This window comes from Mirounga angustirostris, unplaced genomic scaffold (genome assembly GCF_029215605.1).
Source record: "Mirounga angustirostris isolate CCGP_5_RB_7025 unplaced genomic scaffold, mMirAng1.0.hap1 SCAF_12, whole genome shotgun sequence".
Taxonomy (NCBI): Eukaryota; Metazoa; Chordata; class Mammalia; order Carnivora; family Phocidae; genus Mirounga; species Mirounga angustirostris.
Window position 1 is genome coordinate 14,029,232 of NW_026991720.1, and position 19,554 is coordinate 14,048,785.

General features: G+C 37.7%; 1 protein-coding gene across 3 annotated transcripts in view; it reads left to right on the forward strand.

Moving 5' to 3' along the window:
- The window catches only part of KDM7A (lysine demethylase 7A), a 90,693-nt gene that overhangs the window by 33,428 nt on the left and 37,711 nt on the right, over nucleotides 1–19,554 (forward strand). For 2 of the 3 annotated variants that reach the window (XM_064574891.1, XM_045864186.3), the window contains exons 2-7: nucleotides 5,039–5,124; nucleotides 11,112–11,229; nucleotides 14,313–14,473; nucleotides 16,303–16,444; nucleotides 16,756–16,942; nucleotides 18,159–18,321. In XM_064574891.1, coding sequence (XP_064430961.1) covers nucleotides 5,039–5,124; nucleotides 11,112–11,229; nucleotides 14,313–14,473; nucleotides 16,303–16,444; nucleotides 16,756–16,942; nucleotides 18,159–18,321 — 857 coding nt within the window. Of the gene's footprint in view, nucleotides 1–5,038; nucleotides 5,125–11,111; nucleotides 11,230–14,312; nucleotides 14,474–16,302; nucleotides 16,445–16,755; nucleotides 16,943–18,158; nucleotides 18,322–19,554 lie in introns of those variants that run through there. The other variant, XM_064574892.1, reaches the window with a different exon arrangement.

A 19,554-nucleotide genomic window follows, 5' to 3' on the forward strand; every position in this document is an offset into this window, starting at 1 on the left:
TGATTAAGGTAACCCTTCCCTGGGGCGCCTGGGTGGCTCAGTCGTTAAGCGTCTGCCTTCGGCTCAGGTCATGATCCCAGGGTCCTGGTATCGAGCCCTGCATGGGGCTCCCTGCTCTGTGGGAAGCTTGCTTTCCCTCTCTCACTCCCCCTGCTTGTGTTCCCTCTCTCGCTGTGTCTCTCTGTCAAATAAATAAATAAAATCTTAAAAAAAAAAAAAGATAACCCTTCCCAGCACAAAGTCATAAAGATATTTTCATATTATCGTTTTTTTTTCTTTTTTTAAATAGGCTCCACGCCCAGCTCAGAGTCCAACTCTGGGTTCGAACTCATAACTGTGAGATCCAGACCTGAGCTGAGACAGAGTCAGACACTGAGCTGACTGAGCCAACCAGGCGTCCCTATTTTCATATTATCTTATTACAACCTTTATAGTTTTACTTCCATGTGTTGTTTAGGTTTCTAATCTACTTTGCAATAAATGTTAATGTTGTGAATCAGGTACCTAATTTCATTTTTTTCTTCATACAGATATATAAGTCTCAGAACCTTATGAATTGAAAAATCTGTCCTTGCTGTGTGCTCTGCAGTGCCTATGTAATACATAAATGTCCACATGTGCATGAGTCTGTTTTTGAGCTCTTGTATCTTTTCCATAGTGCCTTAATTCCTATAACTTTACAATAAATCTTGATACTGGTAGAGTATATGTAAGAATGCCTTACATATTCTTGGCCCTTTATATTTCCATATCAATTTTAGAATCAGCTTATCAGGTTCCATAGATTTTGATTGGGATTAAATTGAATCTGTGAATCACTTTGCAGAGAATTAATATCTTTACATTACTGAACTTCAAATCCATGATCATGATGTATATCTTCATTCATTTGCATCTCTTTAAAGTCACTTAATAACGTTTTGTAATTTTCTTTAAAGAGGTCTTGCATAGTTTTTGTTCAGTTCCAGTGTACTCGACATTTTAAAAAAATTTTATTTATTTATTGAGTGCTAGTCTGGGGAAGATTTGGCGGGGGGGGGTGGTGGTGGTGGAGAGGAGCATCTCAAGCAGACTCCACACTGAACGCGGAGCCTGACTCAGGGCTTGTTCTCACAACTCTGAGATCATGACCGGAGCTGAAATCAAATGTACGATGGTGTCTTTGGTGCCCCTTGACATTTTTTATTCAACTGGAAATGGTGTTCTTTTTCGTTGTTTAGCTTTATATTGTTTGTATATGGAAATGTGATTACATTTTATGTGCTGATGCTATATGTAGCAACCTTTTTATTGATTATCATTTATAGATTCTTTTGAGTTTTCTGCACATGTAGGCATAGTATTTGCAAATGACAGCTTTTTTTTCTTTTCTAATTCCTATACCTTTTATTTATTTATTTTTTTAAAGATTTTATTTATTCATTTGACAGAGAGACAGCGAGAGAGGGAACATAAGCAGGGGGAGTGGGAGAGGGAGAAGCAGGCTTCCCGCCGAGCAGGGAGCCTGATGAGGGGCTCAATCCCAGGACCCTGGGATCACGACCCGAGCTGAAGGCAGACGCTTAACGACTGAGCCACCCAGGAGCCCCTCTTTTTCTTATTTTACTATACCAGCTAGTGTTCAGTAGAACTGGTAACATCAGACATTCTTTTGTTCTTCATCTCAGAGAGACCAATTTCATGTCATTTGCATAGGATTTTTTAGAAGCACCCTTTAACAGATTATAAAAGTGTCCTTCTAGTCTTAATTTTCTAAGAGGTTTTGTTTGCTTTTTAATCATAAGTAAATGTTGAATTTTGTCAAGTACTTGTCCTGTATCTTTTTAAATGGTCATAAGACCTTTTCTTTTAATCTGTTAATGTAGCATATTTCACTGATTAAACTTTTTAGAGTTAAAAACCACCTTGCATTCCTGAGATAGACCAAACTTGCTATTTGCATCTTTGCTCATAAATGAGACTGGCTTGTAATTTTCCTTTCTTGTATCATCCTTTCCAAGTTTTAGTATCAGGCTATGCTATCCTAAAATGAGTTAGGGAGTAAGTCTTTTTGTTCTATTCTCTGGTGCAAGTTTTATATAGTATTAGAATTACTTCTTGAGTGTATCTGGGACTGGGATATTTGTGTGTGTTGGGGGGACAATTTTAAAAATTATGAAGTAACAGTTACAAGAGTATTCAGATACTCTATTTCTTTGTGATTCAGGTTTGCCTATCTTATCTATATTTTCTAGTCTCTTAGCATAAAATTGTTCATAATACTCTTTTTACCTTTAATGTCTATAGAATCTGTAGTTCTGTACTTTTTTTCATTCCCAGTATTGGTTATTCATATCTTATCTCTTCAGTTTGCTAGAGAGGTTTGCCAATTTTGTGTTTTCAAAGAATTTCTGGCTTTGGTGCTCTGTTGCATGGTTTGTTTTCTGTGTCATCAGTTCTGCTTTTTTATTCGTTCTATGTTTTTAAGGTTTATTTTGCTGTTCTTTTTGTAACTTCTTCAGGTAAATGTTTATTAGCTTACTGATTTTAGCCTTTTTTTCTAATACATGCATTTAAAGCTGTACATTTCTGTTTGTAAGTTCTGCATCCCACAGTTTTGGTATGCAGCATTTTTACTAGTGCTCATTTCTAGATAATTTTCAGTGTTTCATTATGATGTATCTGTTGACTCATGGGTTATTTAGCAGTTTATTTCTTAATTTCTAAATACGTGAAGATTTTCCATTTAACTTTTTGTCATTAATTTCTGTCTTAATTGAACTGTGGCCAGAGAGTTCTGGATTTCAGACCTTCAAAATTTGACTGTGGCCCAGTGTATGGTTGCTTGTTATGAATGGTCCATATATGCTGGAAAGTATGTGTTCTTTAGATGTTGGGTGTATTATTCCATAAATGTCCACTAGGCCATGTTTTTTATTTTTTATTATTTTTATTTTTTTTAAGATTTATTTATTTATTTGAGAGAGAGAGGGAGAGAGAGTGCATGTGAGTTGGGGGAGGGGCAGAGGGAACAAATCTTCAAGCTGACACTCCCCTGAGTGTGGAGCTCAGTGGTGGGCTGGAGCCCAACACGGGGCTCAATCCCACAAACCATGTGATCATGACCTAAGCTCTGAAACCAAGAGTCGGACGCTCAACCAACTGAGCCACCCACGTGTCTCTAGGCCATGTTTTTTAATCCTGAAGTTCGAAACGTGTGTATTTCATAGATTTTTGTTTTACCTGCTGATTCTGTCAGATACTGAGAGAGTTGTTAAAATCTTCTGCTACAGTTGTTCCTGTTGTATCCTCCTGGGAAATTGAAATTTTTAAACTGAATATGTGTATCTCATATTTTTTACTTTAGATTTTCTGTTGCGGGGCGCCTGGGTGGCTCAGTCGTTAAGCGTCTGCCTTCGGCTCAGGTCATGATCCCAGGGTGCTGGGATCGAGCCCTGCGTCGGGCTGCCCGCTTGGCGGGGAGCCTGCTTCTCCTCTCCCACTCTCCCTGCTTGTGTTCCCTCTCTCTCTCTGTCTCTCTCTGTCAAATAAATAAATAAATAAATCTTAAAAAAAAAAAAAAGATTTTCTGTTGCTTAATATAGCTGTACTTTTTTTTTTTTTTTTTTACTATTTGCCCATCCTATTACTTTCAGTCTTTCTGTGTCCTTGTTTTATGTGTGTCTCTTATAACCAGTGAATTGTAGTGTTTATTAAGTCCAACCAGGTAATCTGTATCTTTTAACTGGGGCAGGTTAATCAATTTGCATATGATATAATTACAGTACTTATATATTTGAATTTATACCTCCATTTTATTTTAGTCTTTCCATTTCTTTTTCTCTTTTTTTCCCCTCCTTTTTTTGAATTGATTTTTAAAATAAATTCTTTGTCCTCACCCTGGTAATAGTATGGAAGTTACACTTTCTATTTCCCTTTTTTCAGTTGTCTCCTGAGAGATTCTAGTAGGCATTCTTACTACAGAAGCCCAGTGTTAATCATCACCTTTCCTCTCCTTCCAGGATCAGTGCATTAGGACCCTGTAACTCCATTTGTTCTCTTCAGTTTAGTGCTTTATGTATCTTTAAATCTCACATGACATTATTTCATGTAGGGAATATCCATGTAAATTTATCCATATATTTATTTATTTTTAAGCTTTTCACTTTTTTCTTGCATCACACCTCTCTGTGATAATCTTCTTGCCAGCAGTATGTCCCTTGCATTTCCTTTATTGTGGGCTAGCTGGACGTGAACTCTCAGTTTTTGGTTGACTACAAATACTTCTCCCCTTGCCTTCTTGAAACATACTTTAACTGAATACTGAATGCTAGGTTAATAGAATGCTAAGATAGGGGAAAGGAGTGGGAAGGAGGGGAGAGAGAGAGAGCATGAGTGAGCGGGGCAGAGAGAAGCTCAAGCAGACTCCATGCCGAGCGTGGAGCCTAATGTGGGGCTTGCCTGGAGGCTTGATGTGGGACTCTTCTCAGGGCTTGATCTCATGACCCCAAGATCATGACCCTGAGATCTTGACCTGAGCCAGAACTGAGAGTTGGATGCTTAACTGACTGCACCACCCAGGTGCCCCTGGTGTCTCAGAATTCTAAGGACACTAATCCTGTTGTATCAAGGCCCCACCTTTATGACCTCATTCAATGTTAATTACTTCCTTAGAGGCCCTATCTCCAAATATAGCCACACTGATGGGGTTACAGCTTCAACATGTGAATTTGGGGGGGTTGCAAACAATGAGTCCACATACTAGGTGGCATTTATATAATGGTTGAGGGTCTTACGGCTTATAATTATATTACTTCTGATGTCTCTACTGTTGATAATAGTGAATCACTTTCCATGTATTTGGGCATATTCTCCCCCATAATTATTTAGCAAGTGTATAGGGAAGAGAATAAAATTTATCTTTGCATATGTTTCTGTAATCTACAGAATTTGTTGGTGAGGTTGTTGTACACTTCCCAGCTAAATTCTAACCATCTATTGTAGTTTAGTAAAGATTTTCAACTTATTTACGTATTGACTTTGTTTTTCTTCATCGTAGCTGTGTTGGTGTAGAAGAACATCATGCTGTTGACATTGACCTTTATCACTGTCCCAACTGTGCAGTTCTACATGGTTCCTCCTTGAGTAAGTATTAGAAACTTAAATAAAAACCGAAGTTTAGAATTCAATGTGTACATGACAATATATATATATATTTTTAAAGATTTTATTTATTTGAGAGAGAGAGAATGAGAGACAGCATGAGAGGGAGGAGGGTCAGAGGGAGAAGCAGACTCCCCGCCGTGCAGGGAGCCCGATGCAGGACTCGATCCCGGGACTCCAGGATCATGACCTGAGCCGAAGGCAGTCGCTTAACCAACTGAGCCACCCAGGCGCCCTACATGACAATATTTTAATAATAACTTTGACTAGTTATGTTACACCCACCAGGAACTATAGGGAATATTTTTCTGAAGATACTGAGAATACAGTTTCTGTCTGAATTATTGAATAACATTTAATAAGTCAAGAAGATAAAATGAAAAAAATACTGGTTTTTTTTCCCTTTAAAGATTTATGTATCTATTTTAGAGAGAGAGTGGGAGAAAAAGCGAGTGTGTGTGAGTGGTGGGGGACAGAGGAGAGGGAGAGGAAGAGAATCTCAAGCAGACTCCCCACTGAGCACGGACCCCGACATGGGGCTTGATCCGATGACCCTTGATCACGACCTGAGCCGAAATCAAAAGTTAGATGTTTAACCACTTAACCCAGGTGCCCCCAAAATACTATAACTTTTAATTGCCAGTGCAAAGCCCCCAAACTTAAGGACATATATTCAAAGTTTCAATTTGAGAAGTGTGGAAAAGTAAAATATTCTGATTCTGGAAACTGATTTAAAATGTTTTTATCTTTTTATAAATTAAAAAACCTTTCAGTAATATTTGGGACAGTGTACAGGATAAGACTTTAATGCACACACATGCATTATGTTTTTAGGGGGAAATTCGGGTATCAATATGCTGAAATGTTACTCTGTTTTCTGGATTTGGTCAGCAGTTTGAGTACGGCCTAGAGTCCTGCCCAGTTTGAAACCCCACCCCTGTCCCAGTCCCATTCTGAGGAAGGCAGAGGCCAGAGCAAGTGTCTGCCCACCCTCTTCTGTCTGAGGGGCAGGGTGCAGGCCCGGAAGTTCATGTGCCCTCTGGGGTGTACCAGTATCACACATAAAATGATATTTATCCCTAGCCTTTTACAGATGCTTCAGAAGAATAGATTGGAGTGTTAATTGTGCAGAAAGAAAGTAGAGATAACGTTTAAAAAAGCTTTGAAGGATGTTGTAACTTTCTTTTTAAAAAAAATTTAGACTGCAAGCTAGCATTTTGTGTTCATTAAAACTAAAGGGAAAAACTATAGATTTAGTCATAGGGACTTTTTCCTGAACATACTTTGATACACATTTGGGTGAGATGTAGGTGACCTATACAACCTCTTTTATTATCATTAAAAAAATTTTTTTTTTGAGAGGAAGAGAGAGGGCGCCTGGGTGGCTCAGTTGGTTAAGCGACTGCCTTCGGCTCAGGTCATGATCCTGGAGTCCCGGGATCGAGTCCCGCATCGGGCTCCCTGCTCGGCGGGGAGCCTGCTTCTCCCTCTGACCCTCCCCCCTCTCATGTGCTCTCTGTCTCTCTCATTCTCTCTGTCTCAAATAAATAAATAAAATCTTAAAAAAAAAAAAAGAGAGAGGAAGAGAGAGAGTCTTAAGCAGGCTCCATGCCCAGCACAGAACCTGATGCGGGGCTCAATCTCATAACCCTGAGATCAAGACCTGAGCTGAGATAGAATCAGACTCCTAACTGACTGAGCCACCTAGGAGTCCCCCTAGTACTTTTTTTTTTTAGATAGAAATTTTTATCTGAGATTGTGGGGAAGTAATTTTGTAAAAGAGACTTACTGTCAACTGACTGCTGATCTGTTAGAAATATTAGCAATTTACCTAATTTCTTTGTAAGAGATTTAGAAATTCAAGCTGTAAGAATACATCAAAATATTACATTAAATTTCATAATATGTTACAATACAGGTTATCCATTTTATTAGTTACACAGTATAAAATTTGAGGTTAGCAAATTGATAGAATTGTTAGTATAATTGCCCAGTTTATTGTCATAAATGTTTTTAAAGGTTCTTCTTTTGTGTAGCAGTGAAATATGTGGTATATAACTTGGAATAATTATTGACCAAGTGTAATTCTTGGAGGAAATAAATAATACTGGGTTGTTACCGCAAGAAAGGAAACAACTAAAATTTATAGCAGTTTTAGTTTAGAATTTATGTAATCCCCAAATGAAATAATTTGAATTTAATTTCTATGAAATATTATGTGGGTTACTGAGATGGAACAGTGTCATGTTTAAAACTGTCTGATACGTGATGCATCCTGTTTTCTATTTTTCCTATATGATTTCATTTTTTAAAAAGCTTGTCATGCTCACTAAATTGATTTCATAATCCATAATGGATCACAACCTGCACTTTGAATAATGGTGCTTCAGAGAGAAGCTTGACTATTGTGTGGCCCTTCGTATGCTTCTCTTGCTTGAATAACATAAGATCAGGAATTGGTTATTTTCTGGGCAAAAGTCCAACACTAAATACCCACAGGAAAATGTCCAAGATCCAGTAATTTATTTTATCTTGATTTAAGGCTCACCTCTCTACCTCTCACCCTCCACCCTCAACTTGGGTCATTCCTTTTGGCCCCTTTCCCTCTGCTATTAAGCCTCCCTTGCTTGCCACCTAGGGCTTCCTGTTCTCTCAGAGTTCCCAGGAATCCTTATTGTAGGTACTATTTAGGCAGTATAATATTCACTTGGTTGGTAAATTTAGATTTGACCTTTTTAATGGGAGTTAAGAACTCTATTCAAGGACAAGTATCAAAAAAGCCCCATACTTACACACATACCTCAATGTTCCTCAGGCAAATGGGATCCAAACTCAAAATTTTCTCCCTATGACCACTACTAGAATATTCCTTCCTTTAAGAAATTCAGTCAGCTTCTTGCAGTGGCTGATTTTATGTGTTAAGCATGTTGGCCTAACAGGACACTTGTAGCCTTCTGTTAACATTATGCAAATCTGCTCACTGAAAAGGAAAGAGAAGTAATTGGCAGCTTATTGGATGCCCCAGAAACTATGCCAAGAAGTACTTGACCTATGTTATTTCCTTTGATATTTGTAACACGTTGAGGTGAGAAAAATGATCTAACTAGCTCTTTCATGTAGTTATTTAGCAGAGCTGGAGTTTGAGCCCATAACTGTCCAATCCCAAATCTATTCTAATTCTAATCTATTCTGCCAAAATGAAAATTAAAACAATGTAATATCGTAGTTTACTTATCAAATGGGTAACTTTTCTTTCTCTTTTTTAAATTTAAATTAAACTTAATTTTTTAAAGATTTATGAATTTATTTGAGAGAGAACATGTGCAAGCAGGGGGAGGGGCTGAGGGAGAGGGAGACAAGCAGACCTCCCTGCTGAGCAGGGAGCCTGATGCAGGGCTCGATGCTAAGGCCCCCAGATCATTACCTGAGCTGAAATCAAGAGTCAGATGCTCAACCGACTAAGCCACCCAGGCACCCATCTTTTTTTTTTTTAATGATGATGCTCACTGTTGACTCAGGGCTATAAAATAGGCTGCTTATATATACTGGTAAGAATGTGAGTTACCTACCACTTTTTTGGAGGCAGTTTTGCAATATGTAGCAAGTATCTTAAAAATATTGAGTCTTCTAGCATTTTTAGGAATTTATCCTGAGGAATTAATGAAGGAAACAGATTTATGTATATGAATATTAATCTCAACTTTGTTTGAAGAAAGATTCAGGATGAGCTAAGTGCTTAAGACTCAAAAAAAGGATTATAAAGTGATGCATCTATATCTATGTCTTAAAATTCTAGGCTGCTTTTAAATTGCTTTTGAATATTTAATAAGGAGAAAAATGCTCATGATAGAATAAGAAAGGTAAGCAGGATGAACATCATGATCCCAGTTGAAAATAAAATGGGATTATGTATCTATATATATGTAGAACGGAAGCCTGGAATGAAACACCCTTGAATTTTACAAGTGATTTTAAATGAGAAAAAATAACACACGAAGGGTGCCTTAATGGCATTTTCTAGGAAGGTTGCTTTATGATTCTCAGTTTTTCTCATGAGACTTCTAAAAAATGGGATTTACTCTTTTCCATATTGAGGGTTTGACTGCCATGAATTATTATTATTATTATTATTTTTTAATTTATTTGCGAGAGAGACAATGAGAGACAGAGAGCATGAGAGGGAGGAGGGTCAGAGGGAGAAGCAGACCCCCTGCTGAGCAGGGAGCCCGATGCGGGACTCGATCCCGGGACTCCAGGATCATGACCTGAGCCGAAGGCAGTCGCTTAACCAACTGAGCCACCCAGGCGCCCTGCCATGAATTATTTTGAGAATCTTGTTTTAAACCCTCAGATATGAATAAGCCCAATTTCCTCCTTTATTGATTTAGTGTGACTTCTCCTTATCCATATGAGGATCCAGTGTAATTTTATTATGATGATCTTTTAGGGTGAAGGTTTGGAATAACTTAGACTTATAGAGTTGCCCCTGCCCCATGTTTTACTAGAAAAATGTTCAAACATATGGGAAGAGTTGAAAGACTTTTGTAGGGAGTACCTCCAAACTCACCATGTAGACTCTACTATTAATATTTTACATTACTTGCTTTACCACACAGTCTGTGTAACTATCCCACTATTTGTGTATCTATCCATCTTATTTTTTGATGCATTCTAAGCTAGTTGTAGACTTTAGTACATTTCCCAGAATCATGAAGGTTTTAGGCTTAAGAGTGATTTTTTTTTTTAAGATTTTATTTATTTATTTGTTAGAGAGAGAGTAGAGAGAGCACAAACAGGTGGAGGGGCAGAGGGAGAGGGAGAAGCAGGCTCCCCAATGAGCAAGGAGCCTGATGTGGAACTCAGTCCCAGGACCCTGGGATCATGACCTGAGCCGAAGGCAGACGCTTAACCATCTGAGCCACCCAGGAGTCCCTTAAGAGTGATTTTCAAACTTAAGAAAAGATGTAAAACTGACATCTTACATTGCTAACACACGAAAGGGCTGTAGGTGGTGCTGCCTTGGTGGAAAGCAGAATGAGATCCAGAGTTTCTTTTGTGGCCTCTTCCCCATCTTCCCCTTTATTAAGGGTTCCTCAGCATGGTTTGAAATATAGCACTCCTAAAAAAAAAAAGAAAGGGAGGAGGGAGGGAGGGAGGAAGGAAGGAAGACAGTACTCCTACCTTCATTACCATTTGAGGAAACGACCCAGACGTGTCACATGACTTGCCCAAGGTTGCAGAGTAAGTTATGGCTGAACTAGGAGTCCAGTCCAAGTCTCCTGATGTTGATTGCCATGATTCTTCAAGATTGTAGCCGCCCAGAGCTGTAGAATCACAGGATCTGAGCATTAGAACTAATCATAAAGTTATTTGTTCTGTCATTCCTCCTTCCTTTAATTATGAGGAAGCCACCTGCTCTTCTTTTGTGGCAGTCTAAGCCTACTTATTTTGGGGATAGATCTTGACATAAAAGAGAAGGGAACTGTGCTGTTAAAATAGATATCTGATGTGGGATCAGTGACTTGGATGATTCATAAAAATCATACTATGACTTCATGGTCTAGTGAAAATCATGATTTAAAATAATTGTGATATTTTATAATATGTGTAAGTGTGGATATTGTAATGGGCTCCATCTGCTAATTTGAATTTGCTGATTTAAAATTTTTTTGAAATAAAAAGTAGATTTAAAAACATTTTTTAATGCTCTCTTTTCAAAATTTTGTTTAAATTCTACTTAGTTAACATACAAGAGTAGATTTGTAAAGATTCACAGTTAATTGCCTATAATTGTGGCATTACACAAAGTAAAATTTACTGCTTCAGCCTGGAAATGAATTAAAAAGGGAGGGTTTTTTTGCACTTACAGTTGTTATTATTTCTGATCATACAGGATATACTTTTTAGGAAGTGCGTGGTATCACCAGTTATCACAAGTGTTTTCTTTTTTTAATCTCCTAAAAACTCAGTGAAACAGAGGAGGAACTGGCACAGGCATGACTACACAGAGGTTGATGACGGTTCCAAACCGGTGCAGGCGGGGACGAGGACTTTCGTGAAGGAATTACGTTCTCGAGTCTTCCCAAGGTATGGAAACTTGTTCTCACCAAAGAAAATTTGAGACTGTTACCTAATAAAGTGGCATCATCTAAAGCAGTGTTTTCAAACTCCAGGTTGCCACCCATTCTCAGCTTTTTACTCTTGTTTTTTTCATGAAATAGAAACCAGTGGCGCATTGTAGGTAATAGGAGTAAATAAGCACAGTTTCATGGACCTGTCGTGTTATACATATGTGTACGGGGGCACCTTGTAAAAGTACATTAACTGTGGATCTCCATCCAGAAAATTGGAAATATGCCCACCTAGGGCAGTCGTCTCCAGGACTGGGCTCCCCGAGACGTGCAACAGCTGCTTGTCTTCCCCTTTTACCTCACCTGTTCGGATTTTCAAACTCTGTTTTTTTCTTGTGTTGTTTTCATCTCTCTCTCTCCACCCTGGGTCTGTCAGAGGTACCCATACCCATTGCTCAGCCTCTCTGGTGGCAGCAGGACTGGGCTTTTTGATTTTTAAAAGATAATGGGAAGTGTTTGACTTCTCTGTGGCTCAGAGAGAGTCAAAAGTACTACACAGCATTTAATCATGCTAATTTAGATCATTTCCTGCTCGCTGCCTGACATCTATTTAAAGTGATAATGCTTAATAGCCTTTTACACAAGATCATATCCAGGCTTGTTAAAGAGGGGAAGCACAATTTAAATTTAAATCTCAACATCACGTGCAGCCTATTAAGGAATTATTTCAGATCCTGTAACTATAAAACCCTTGCTGTTTCTTCACAGTCTAACATTCCTGTCTATCCCTCTCCCCCTTAATCCTTAAACAGAAACATATAATTGATACGCACATAGTGTTGTCTCCCTCAGGTCTGCTGAGCTTTCCACAGTGGTTTCCACACGACTTCTGTGATATTAAAGGTCTTTGTCTCAAATATTCTCTTTTATCAGTTTCAAAGTGGTTGGAAGAATGTTTGTTTTCCTGGATTGGTTTGGAGCCTAGGGCCAGAGTTTTCAGCCTGGGTCTATGAACTGGCTTCAGAGAGGCTTGTGAGTTTCTTAAACCTGTATAAAGTGTTTAGTGTCAATATGTGAATATGCATTTTTCAGGAAGAGGAGCCGTGGCTTTTATTTTTTTCAAATAGGCTTGTGACCTGAAAGAACAGTGTTAAAAACGCTGGCCTGGTGCTGCCTGTGGCCTCTGTACCAAAGTAATAACCGAGGAGAGCAGGTTATAGGGATGGTCACAAATGTCTAAACTCTAATTACCGTTAATCTAAGGTTTTTGGTTTTATTTTGTTTAACTCCATAAACCTTCACATCATTTAAAACCATATATAGAGTGACAGTAATTAATTAAATTACACATAGTGATGTGATTAACACAGAAGTGTATAAAATAAAGTGAACGGGTTATCTCACCTCCTCCCCCTCATTTTAAACTTAGGGTGAGCCTTTTGAGACATTTTTCTACATAAATGATTACATTTAAAGTATTTATGTATATAAATGTGTAGATGTGTGTGTGTGTATGTATATATGCATCTAATTAAACAAAAAATAAATGGGGTTATGTTATGCATATGATGTGCAACTTGCTTTTTTTATTCTATTTCATCAGTATCTTTCCCTGTGTATACAAAAATTTACCTCCCTCCTTAACTGCTGTGTAGTATGCAGTTGTGTATATTCACCATGTTTTACTTAACCATCCCTCTATGGTGTATGTTTAGTTTGTCTCCAATTTTTTTCTCTTGCAAATAATGATGTACCTATATTTTTAAGCAGTTGTATTTATATATTTTTGATCGACAGGGTAAGTAAAACACCACAAACATTAAAGATCAAGAAGTACAAGTGATTTGAAATTCTCCCTCAGATTGGAGTTGAGGGAATTGTTTGATTCTCAGAGTTTGGGGAAAGAGGACAACTGGGAGATGCTTATGGGGAAACTAAAAGGCAGTACAGAACTCAATGAGTCAGATGAAGGAGATCTAAACCCTTCAAATATAAGACTATCCAGAAAAAGTCTGTCTCATTTTGGGGAGCTTCAAACTGACCTTTTCTTATTGAGAGGGTGGACAGATCAGAACCCAATAATTCAGAGAACCAGTATCTCTTGTCTTCTTGATGCCAAGGCTGCAGGTGACAGCAAGACAGTTAAGGTCTGATTGTGTAAATGGCAACTGTTGTGTTTTAACCTGTAAAGCAAGTGTTGTTCTTTTTTGGAGGAATAACAGCTGCATTCTGAGCAATTGGGAGATAAAATCTAGAACATCCCCATTTAAAGGGATCTTTGGTTTATGGTTAGAGGACAATGGAAAGGGACAAACCGCACTTAAGTGGGATGCTTATGACGTGTTACTCATGAGAGTGGGCAGCTGGGGTTGAGAATCCCTTTTTAAAAAGTGGCTTAAGGCGACCACTTGCTGAAACTTACGAAATACTGGTTGTAACAGATAAATTGGGAGTTCATTTTCGACATTTGTCTCAGTGGACGGGGACCATGGGAGCTAGCCATCCTCTGTTGTGCAAGACAACAGTGAATTGTTCTGTGTCCATGAGACTTTGAAATGTCTAACAAATATTTGTGTAGAATTTTATAGCCAGATAGAATCTTCTCTGTTTTACTTATCCTGACACCAGGTTTTATTCTAACGTGCCCCCTTACCTTTTGCTCTTCTGATTTCCTGCACAGCTTGTATTTAGTGGCTTCTGATCTAGTTACTTCTCTTAAATTCAGTCACTCATTACAACAAGTTGTAATCATTCTATTATTATATTATCTCTTCTAGTGTAGTTATCTAAACATTTACATATTGAAATATATATTTTGCTATAAACTAATTTTTTCTCTTGTTTTGGTGAAGGCATTTAATATAATACATATATATTTTTCCAATTGTATGTATTGAAGTAATTATCTATGACTTTTACTTTAGGATAGTAAAAGGGACTTGATAAAACATTTGTTCTAGAAAGGAGAATCAGGTATGATAGGTTGAGAACTGCTGATATAGACAGTAATATAGTATATGAGTTAACCCATTACCAGACTGTTTTTCTTAAAGTGAACTTTCCAACAAAGATGACGTTTTACTCTTATGTTTTCCTTAGTGCCGATGAAATCATTGTAAAGATGCATGGCAGCCAGCTGACACAAAGATACCTGGAGAAACATGGATTTGAAGTTCCTATTATGGTCCCCAAATTAGATGATCTAGGACTCAGGCTCCCTCCACCTGCTTTTTCTGTCATGGATGTGGAACGCTATGTAGGTACGCACTTGATTGCTTTAAGTACTTGGGAAAATGGCGGTAAAAGTAGTAGTAGTATTGTTCTAATTACATTAGAAGTTGAGTGAGGAGATGTTAGTTTAGTTTCATGGGTCAGGGAAAGTGAAATTCAGTATCACCTAGGTCGAAAACTGTTTCTTCTGAGCAGACCTACAATTGTCAGAAAAAGAGAATGAAACACCTGATCTGTTCTTATTTATTCAACCTCATCCTGCCACTTTTTTGGTTATCATCAAATTTTCTGGTACTTGCTTAGGAGAAATAGTTGCAGTTGTAGTTGCTGAGGCGTAACTACAGATACCAGGAGGAAGACACTGGGAAATTGGACTGGTTCTAGGACTCTGTAGCATTCAGGAGCAGGATCATTGACCTCTGGTACCTAGAGAAAAGCTGGAAAAAAGAGGAGACCATGTTCAAGCCGTTTCTATATTCATGACTTGTTGATATTGCCACTTCATGGTGTCTGGACTCAGTGTGTGATTTTGAGGCCCAGAAAGGTATAAGAAACAAGGGGGAAAACCATTTCTCTGTTGCAGTCTTCTTGACATTTTCAGTCATTTTGTTCGTTCTCATCATGGTATCTATAGTTAAAACTGACTATATGTAGATCTCATTCCATGTCAGCTATAGATAGAGATTTTTTTTGAGGATTAGATCTCAAATCGACCTTGACTCCGAACTGTACATTTACTGCAGTGCATTATCTCCTAAGTATAAAATGTCTGAGAACTTGTCCCTTTATTGAGCCATTGGGTGACAGTTTTCATTGATAACTGCTTTGCTGAGGAAACCCAGTTTAATGTCATGACTTCACATTCAGCTAATTCTGAATTATTTGATAAACTAGGGGATGAGGCTGAGGTTTAACCTGAGCCTGTTTGCATAAGTAGCACTGTAAAATAAGTGGCTAGTGTAATATAAGTTTAGGAAAAAATAGTCCAACGCCTAGATAGTTTACTTTTTAGCACTGCAAAATGCTTCGGTTAACAGAACTGTTTTGCCTTTTAAGTATAAAATAAAGTCTACTAGGCAGTGCATTAATATAACGTTACACTATAGTAAGAAAATGGCATTTATTTGATTTCTCTCTCAGGTTGATTAAATATTGCCATATTTTGAATTCCATTTGTCTGTCCTGTAGGACATTGCAAAACTGGGTATGCTTTCTAGGGTGACAGTACAGTGATGTGCGAGAGATGCCTGCTGGTTTTCTAGGAAAATTCTAAATCCCAATTGAGAACTCGTTTCACATGCATTAATATGAACTGATTTTTGCTTCCTAACCACTGATTTTTTTTCTTGAAGCAGAGTATTAGAAGACACTACCTGGCAAGCAGAAATTGTCATGGTTACATTGTTCACTAATTCCACAGTGACTGACTGGTTTTTCTAAATGATAGAATCTTAGGTGTTATAGAAGTGAAAGGACGAAGTCAGTCCCCTCATTTTATGCATGAGGACGTGGAAACTCAGAGCACGTGGCACAGTTCCCACATACCAATATAATGCATTTTTGTCAGTGTGAGCTGCACTGAAATCAGTAGTGTGTAGAAAACTTCGTAAACATTTAAGTTTTCTCGTGTTAATCAGTGACTCTGTCTTAATTGCTTTATTATTTCCCTGAAAAGTGGCCCCCTTTTCCAAAAGTTCCAGTTGGACTTAAAAAGTAAGGATACAGGCAGAATCTTTGTCTAGGCTACGTAGTTTTATGGTTGGCTTTAAGTAAATACAGTTTTTAAAATATTTTTGTTTAAGGCATCTATTGATGTAACTCTTAAGCCTGATAATAAGACTATAATTTTTCTCTGCAGGTGGTGACAAAGTGATAGATGTCATTGATGTGGCAAGGCAGGCAGACAGCAAGATGACCCTTCACAATTATGTTAAATACTTCACGAATCCTAACAGACCAAAAGTGTTAAATGTGATCAGCCTTGAATTTTCAGATACAAAGTGAGTAGTTCTGGACATTTTGGTTTAGTCTTCTCAGTGTTAGCTAAATGTAGTTAAATGATAAATTTATTTTAGTAAGAAACCTAATTATGACTTCTAAAGTGGTCCGGTAATAGCACTGTTGTACACTTTGCTTTGGCACGCACTGAGAATATTTAGAAATATGATGAATTTTAAACTTTTAAGTATTGTTGTTAACCTGGAGTTCCATTTAATTTCTTGGTTTGGGTTGAGATGGGAGATGAAACTTTAAGAACTTTTAATTTGCATGATGTGGGTATGTGTGTATATGTGTGTTTGTTTTTTTAAAGGATGTCTGAATTGGTGGAGGTCCCTGATATAGCCAGAAAACTTTCCTGGGTGGAAAATTATTGGCCAGATGATTCAGTTTTTCCCAAGCCATTTGTTCAGAAATATTGCTTAATGGGAGTTCAAGACAGCTACACAGATTTCCACATTGACTTTGGTGGAACTTCAGTTTGGTACCATGTCCTCTGGGTAAGATTGGGGTATTTCTTTGTTCTCTCATTGACGGAAACATTTAGTCCTATTTTTCCAGGAATGCATTTATTTGCTGTAAATGACATCTATAAAGAGGAAAGTTTTTGTACTTTTTAAGTAGGATCCAGCATTTTACCTTTAAGCATTATGTTTTTGTTTTTGTTTTTTTAAATCTCAAGTAATGGAGGGGCCACCATGAGTTTTTAATTTATATTTAGTTTCCTTTTTTTGTCCCCATCTTATAAATTGGTCTCTTGTAGCCTTTTGTCTCTTTGTTTCCTCTTTGCCCTAGTCAATTTTCCATTAATCCCTGAATCAAATACTGGATTACAGCAAAATTACAGTAATATTTGCTTCTGATTTTCAGGGTAGGCCAGGACAGCTAGTTGAATAAGTCAGAAATGCCCATGAAACTACTAATTCTTCTTGGCAGCTTATATTGACCTTGCTTTATCTAGAACTGCACTATTCAGTACAGTAGCCACTGGCCACATGTGGCTAAATTTAAATAATTATAATTAAATATAATTTAAAATTCAGTTCCTTATTTGCACTAGTCACATTTCAAGTGCTCAGTAGCCACATGTGGCTTATGACTGGCGCATTGTATAGCACAGATATAAAGCATTCCCATCATCACACAAAGTTCTATGGACAGTGCTGGTCTAGGACCAGACCTTGGTCCATATACAATGCCTGTGTTTCAGCAGTGCTCTGGACTGTATTCGATGCTGTGTCCTTGAGCTCCCATTCTTCTTCTCTACGAGAAGGCAAAGGGTTAGTTGATTAAAGGAAGTTTATTTACAGGTCTTTAAAAAAAATAATCATATTATAGATCTTAGGGGCAAGGGCAAAGTTTGCAGAGATGACTGTGTGACCTGGGCCTATTAACATGTATTTACTTCCCTACCGTGAAAATGAGATCAGTAAGATGTCTGTGATGCTTACCCTCCTCTCTTGTAACTGTTTCTCCAATGCTACTTTATTGACTCCTGGTCATATTTTGGAGGGGGAGCTTTATTTAGCTTTTGTGAAGATGCTTATTAAGGGCGATAGTTATTGATCAGCTTGTGAAAGATGTCCTCTTGAGCCTAAAAAATCTGATAATTATCTAATTTAATTTAGATCATTATATTGGAATATTGATCCGTGTAGGCCATCCTAAGAGTGGCATTTTTTTTTTTTCAAAAATAGTGTGATTACTTCCTTCTAGGGTGAGAAGATTTTCTATTTGATAAAGCCAACAGATGAAAACTTGGCACTTTATGAGTCTTGGAGTTCATCTGTGACCCAGAGTGAGGTGTTCTTTGGAGATAAGGTGGATAAATGCTACAAATGTGTGGTAAAGCAGGGACATACTTTATTTGTTCCTACAGGTAAGGCTTTCCTCCCATCCCCTCTCCCCATAGTTGATGCTCAGTCACATGGAGTCGGCTTTTTATTAGAACCTCTGGCTTTAACATGGTTGGAAAAGAGCTTTGCATAGCCTGAGAGAGAATTCTGATCTTGGACTTTTCATTGCTTTGACCCTCAGAGGGCTTCTCTTGTAGTTAGGATCTGTTTTGGAATTGTGTTTTATGTCATTTGCCTTCATTTTAATTTTTATTCAGATAAAATTCATATGCCATAATATTTATCCTTTCAAAGTGTACAAGTTAGTGTTTTTTGGTGGATTAACAAAGTTGTGCACCCATAGCACTTGCAGAACGTTTCATCACCTCAAAAAGAAACCCCTACCAGTTAGTAGGCATTCCCCATTCCCCCTCCCCTGTGCCCCGGGCAGCCACTAACTGTACTTTTCTGTCTCTGTGGATTTGCCTATTCTGGATATTTCATGTATAATATGTGGAATACGTGGTCTTTTGTATCTAGCTTCTTTTCGTTAGCTTAATGTTTACTAGGCTCATCCATGTGGTATCACATGTCAGCGCTTCCTTACTTTTTATGGCCAAATGATATTCCACTATATGGATAAACCACATTTTGTTTATCCATTCATCAGTTGATGAACATTGGGTTGTTTCCACTTTTTGGCTATTACGAATAGTGATGCTTTGAACATTTGTGTAGAAGTTTTTGTGTGGAGGTATGGTTTTCATTTCTCTTGGTTATATATATATACCTAGTAATGAAACTGTGGGGCCATAGAGTTTATGATGTTTAACTTTTTGAGGAACTGCTAAACTCTTTTCCATGTGGTTGCACCACTTTACATTCCCACCAGCTCCAATTTCTCCACGTCTGTACACATGTTCCAGTTTCTCCACGTCTTTACCAACACTGTAATTATCTTTTTTATTTTGACCGTTCCAGTAGATGTGAAGTAATGGTATCTTATTGTGGTTTTGATTTGCATTTCCTTAATGAGTAATGATGCTGAACTTTTTTCTTGTGCTTATTGGCTATTTGTATATCTATCTTTGGAGAACTGTCTATTCAAATTCTTTGCCCATTTTTAATTGGGTTATTTGTCTTTTTATTGTTGAGCTGTAAGTGTTCTTGATATATTCTGTATACTAGATATATGATCTAGATATGTCCAGATATATGATTTGCAAGTAACTCTCCTGTTCTGGGGCTTATGATTTCATTTTCTTTATACGTTCTTT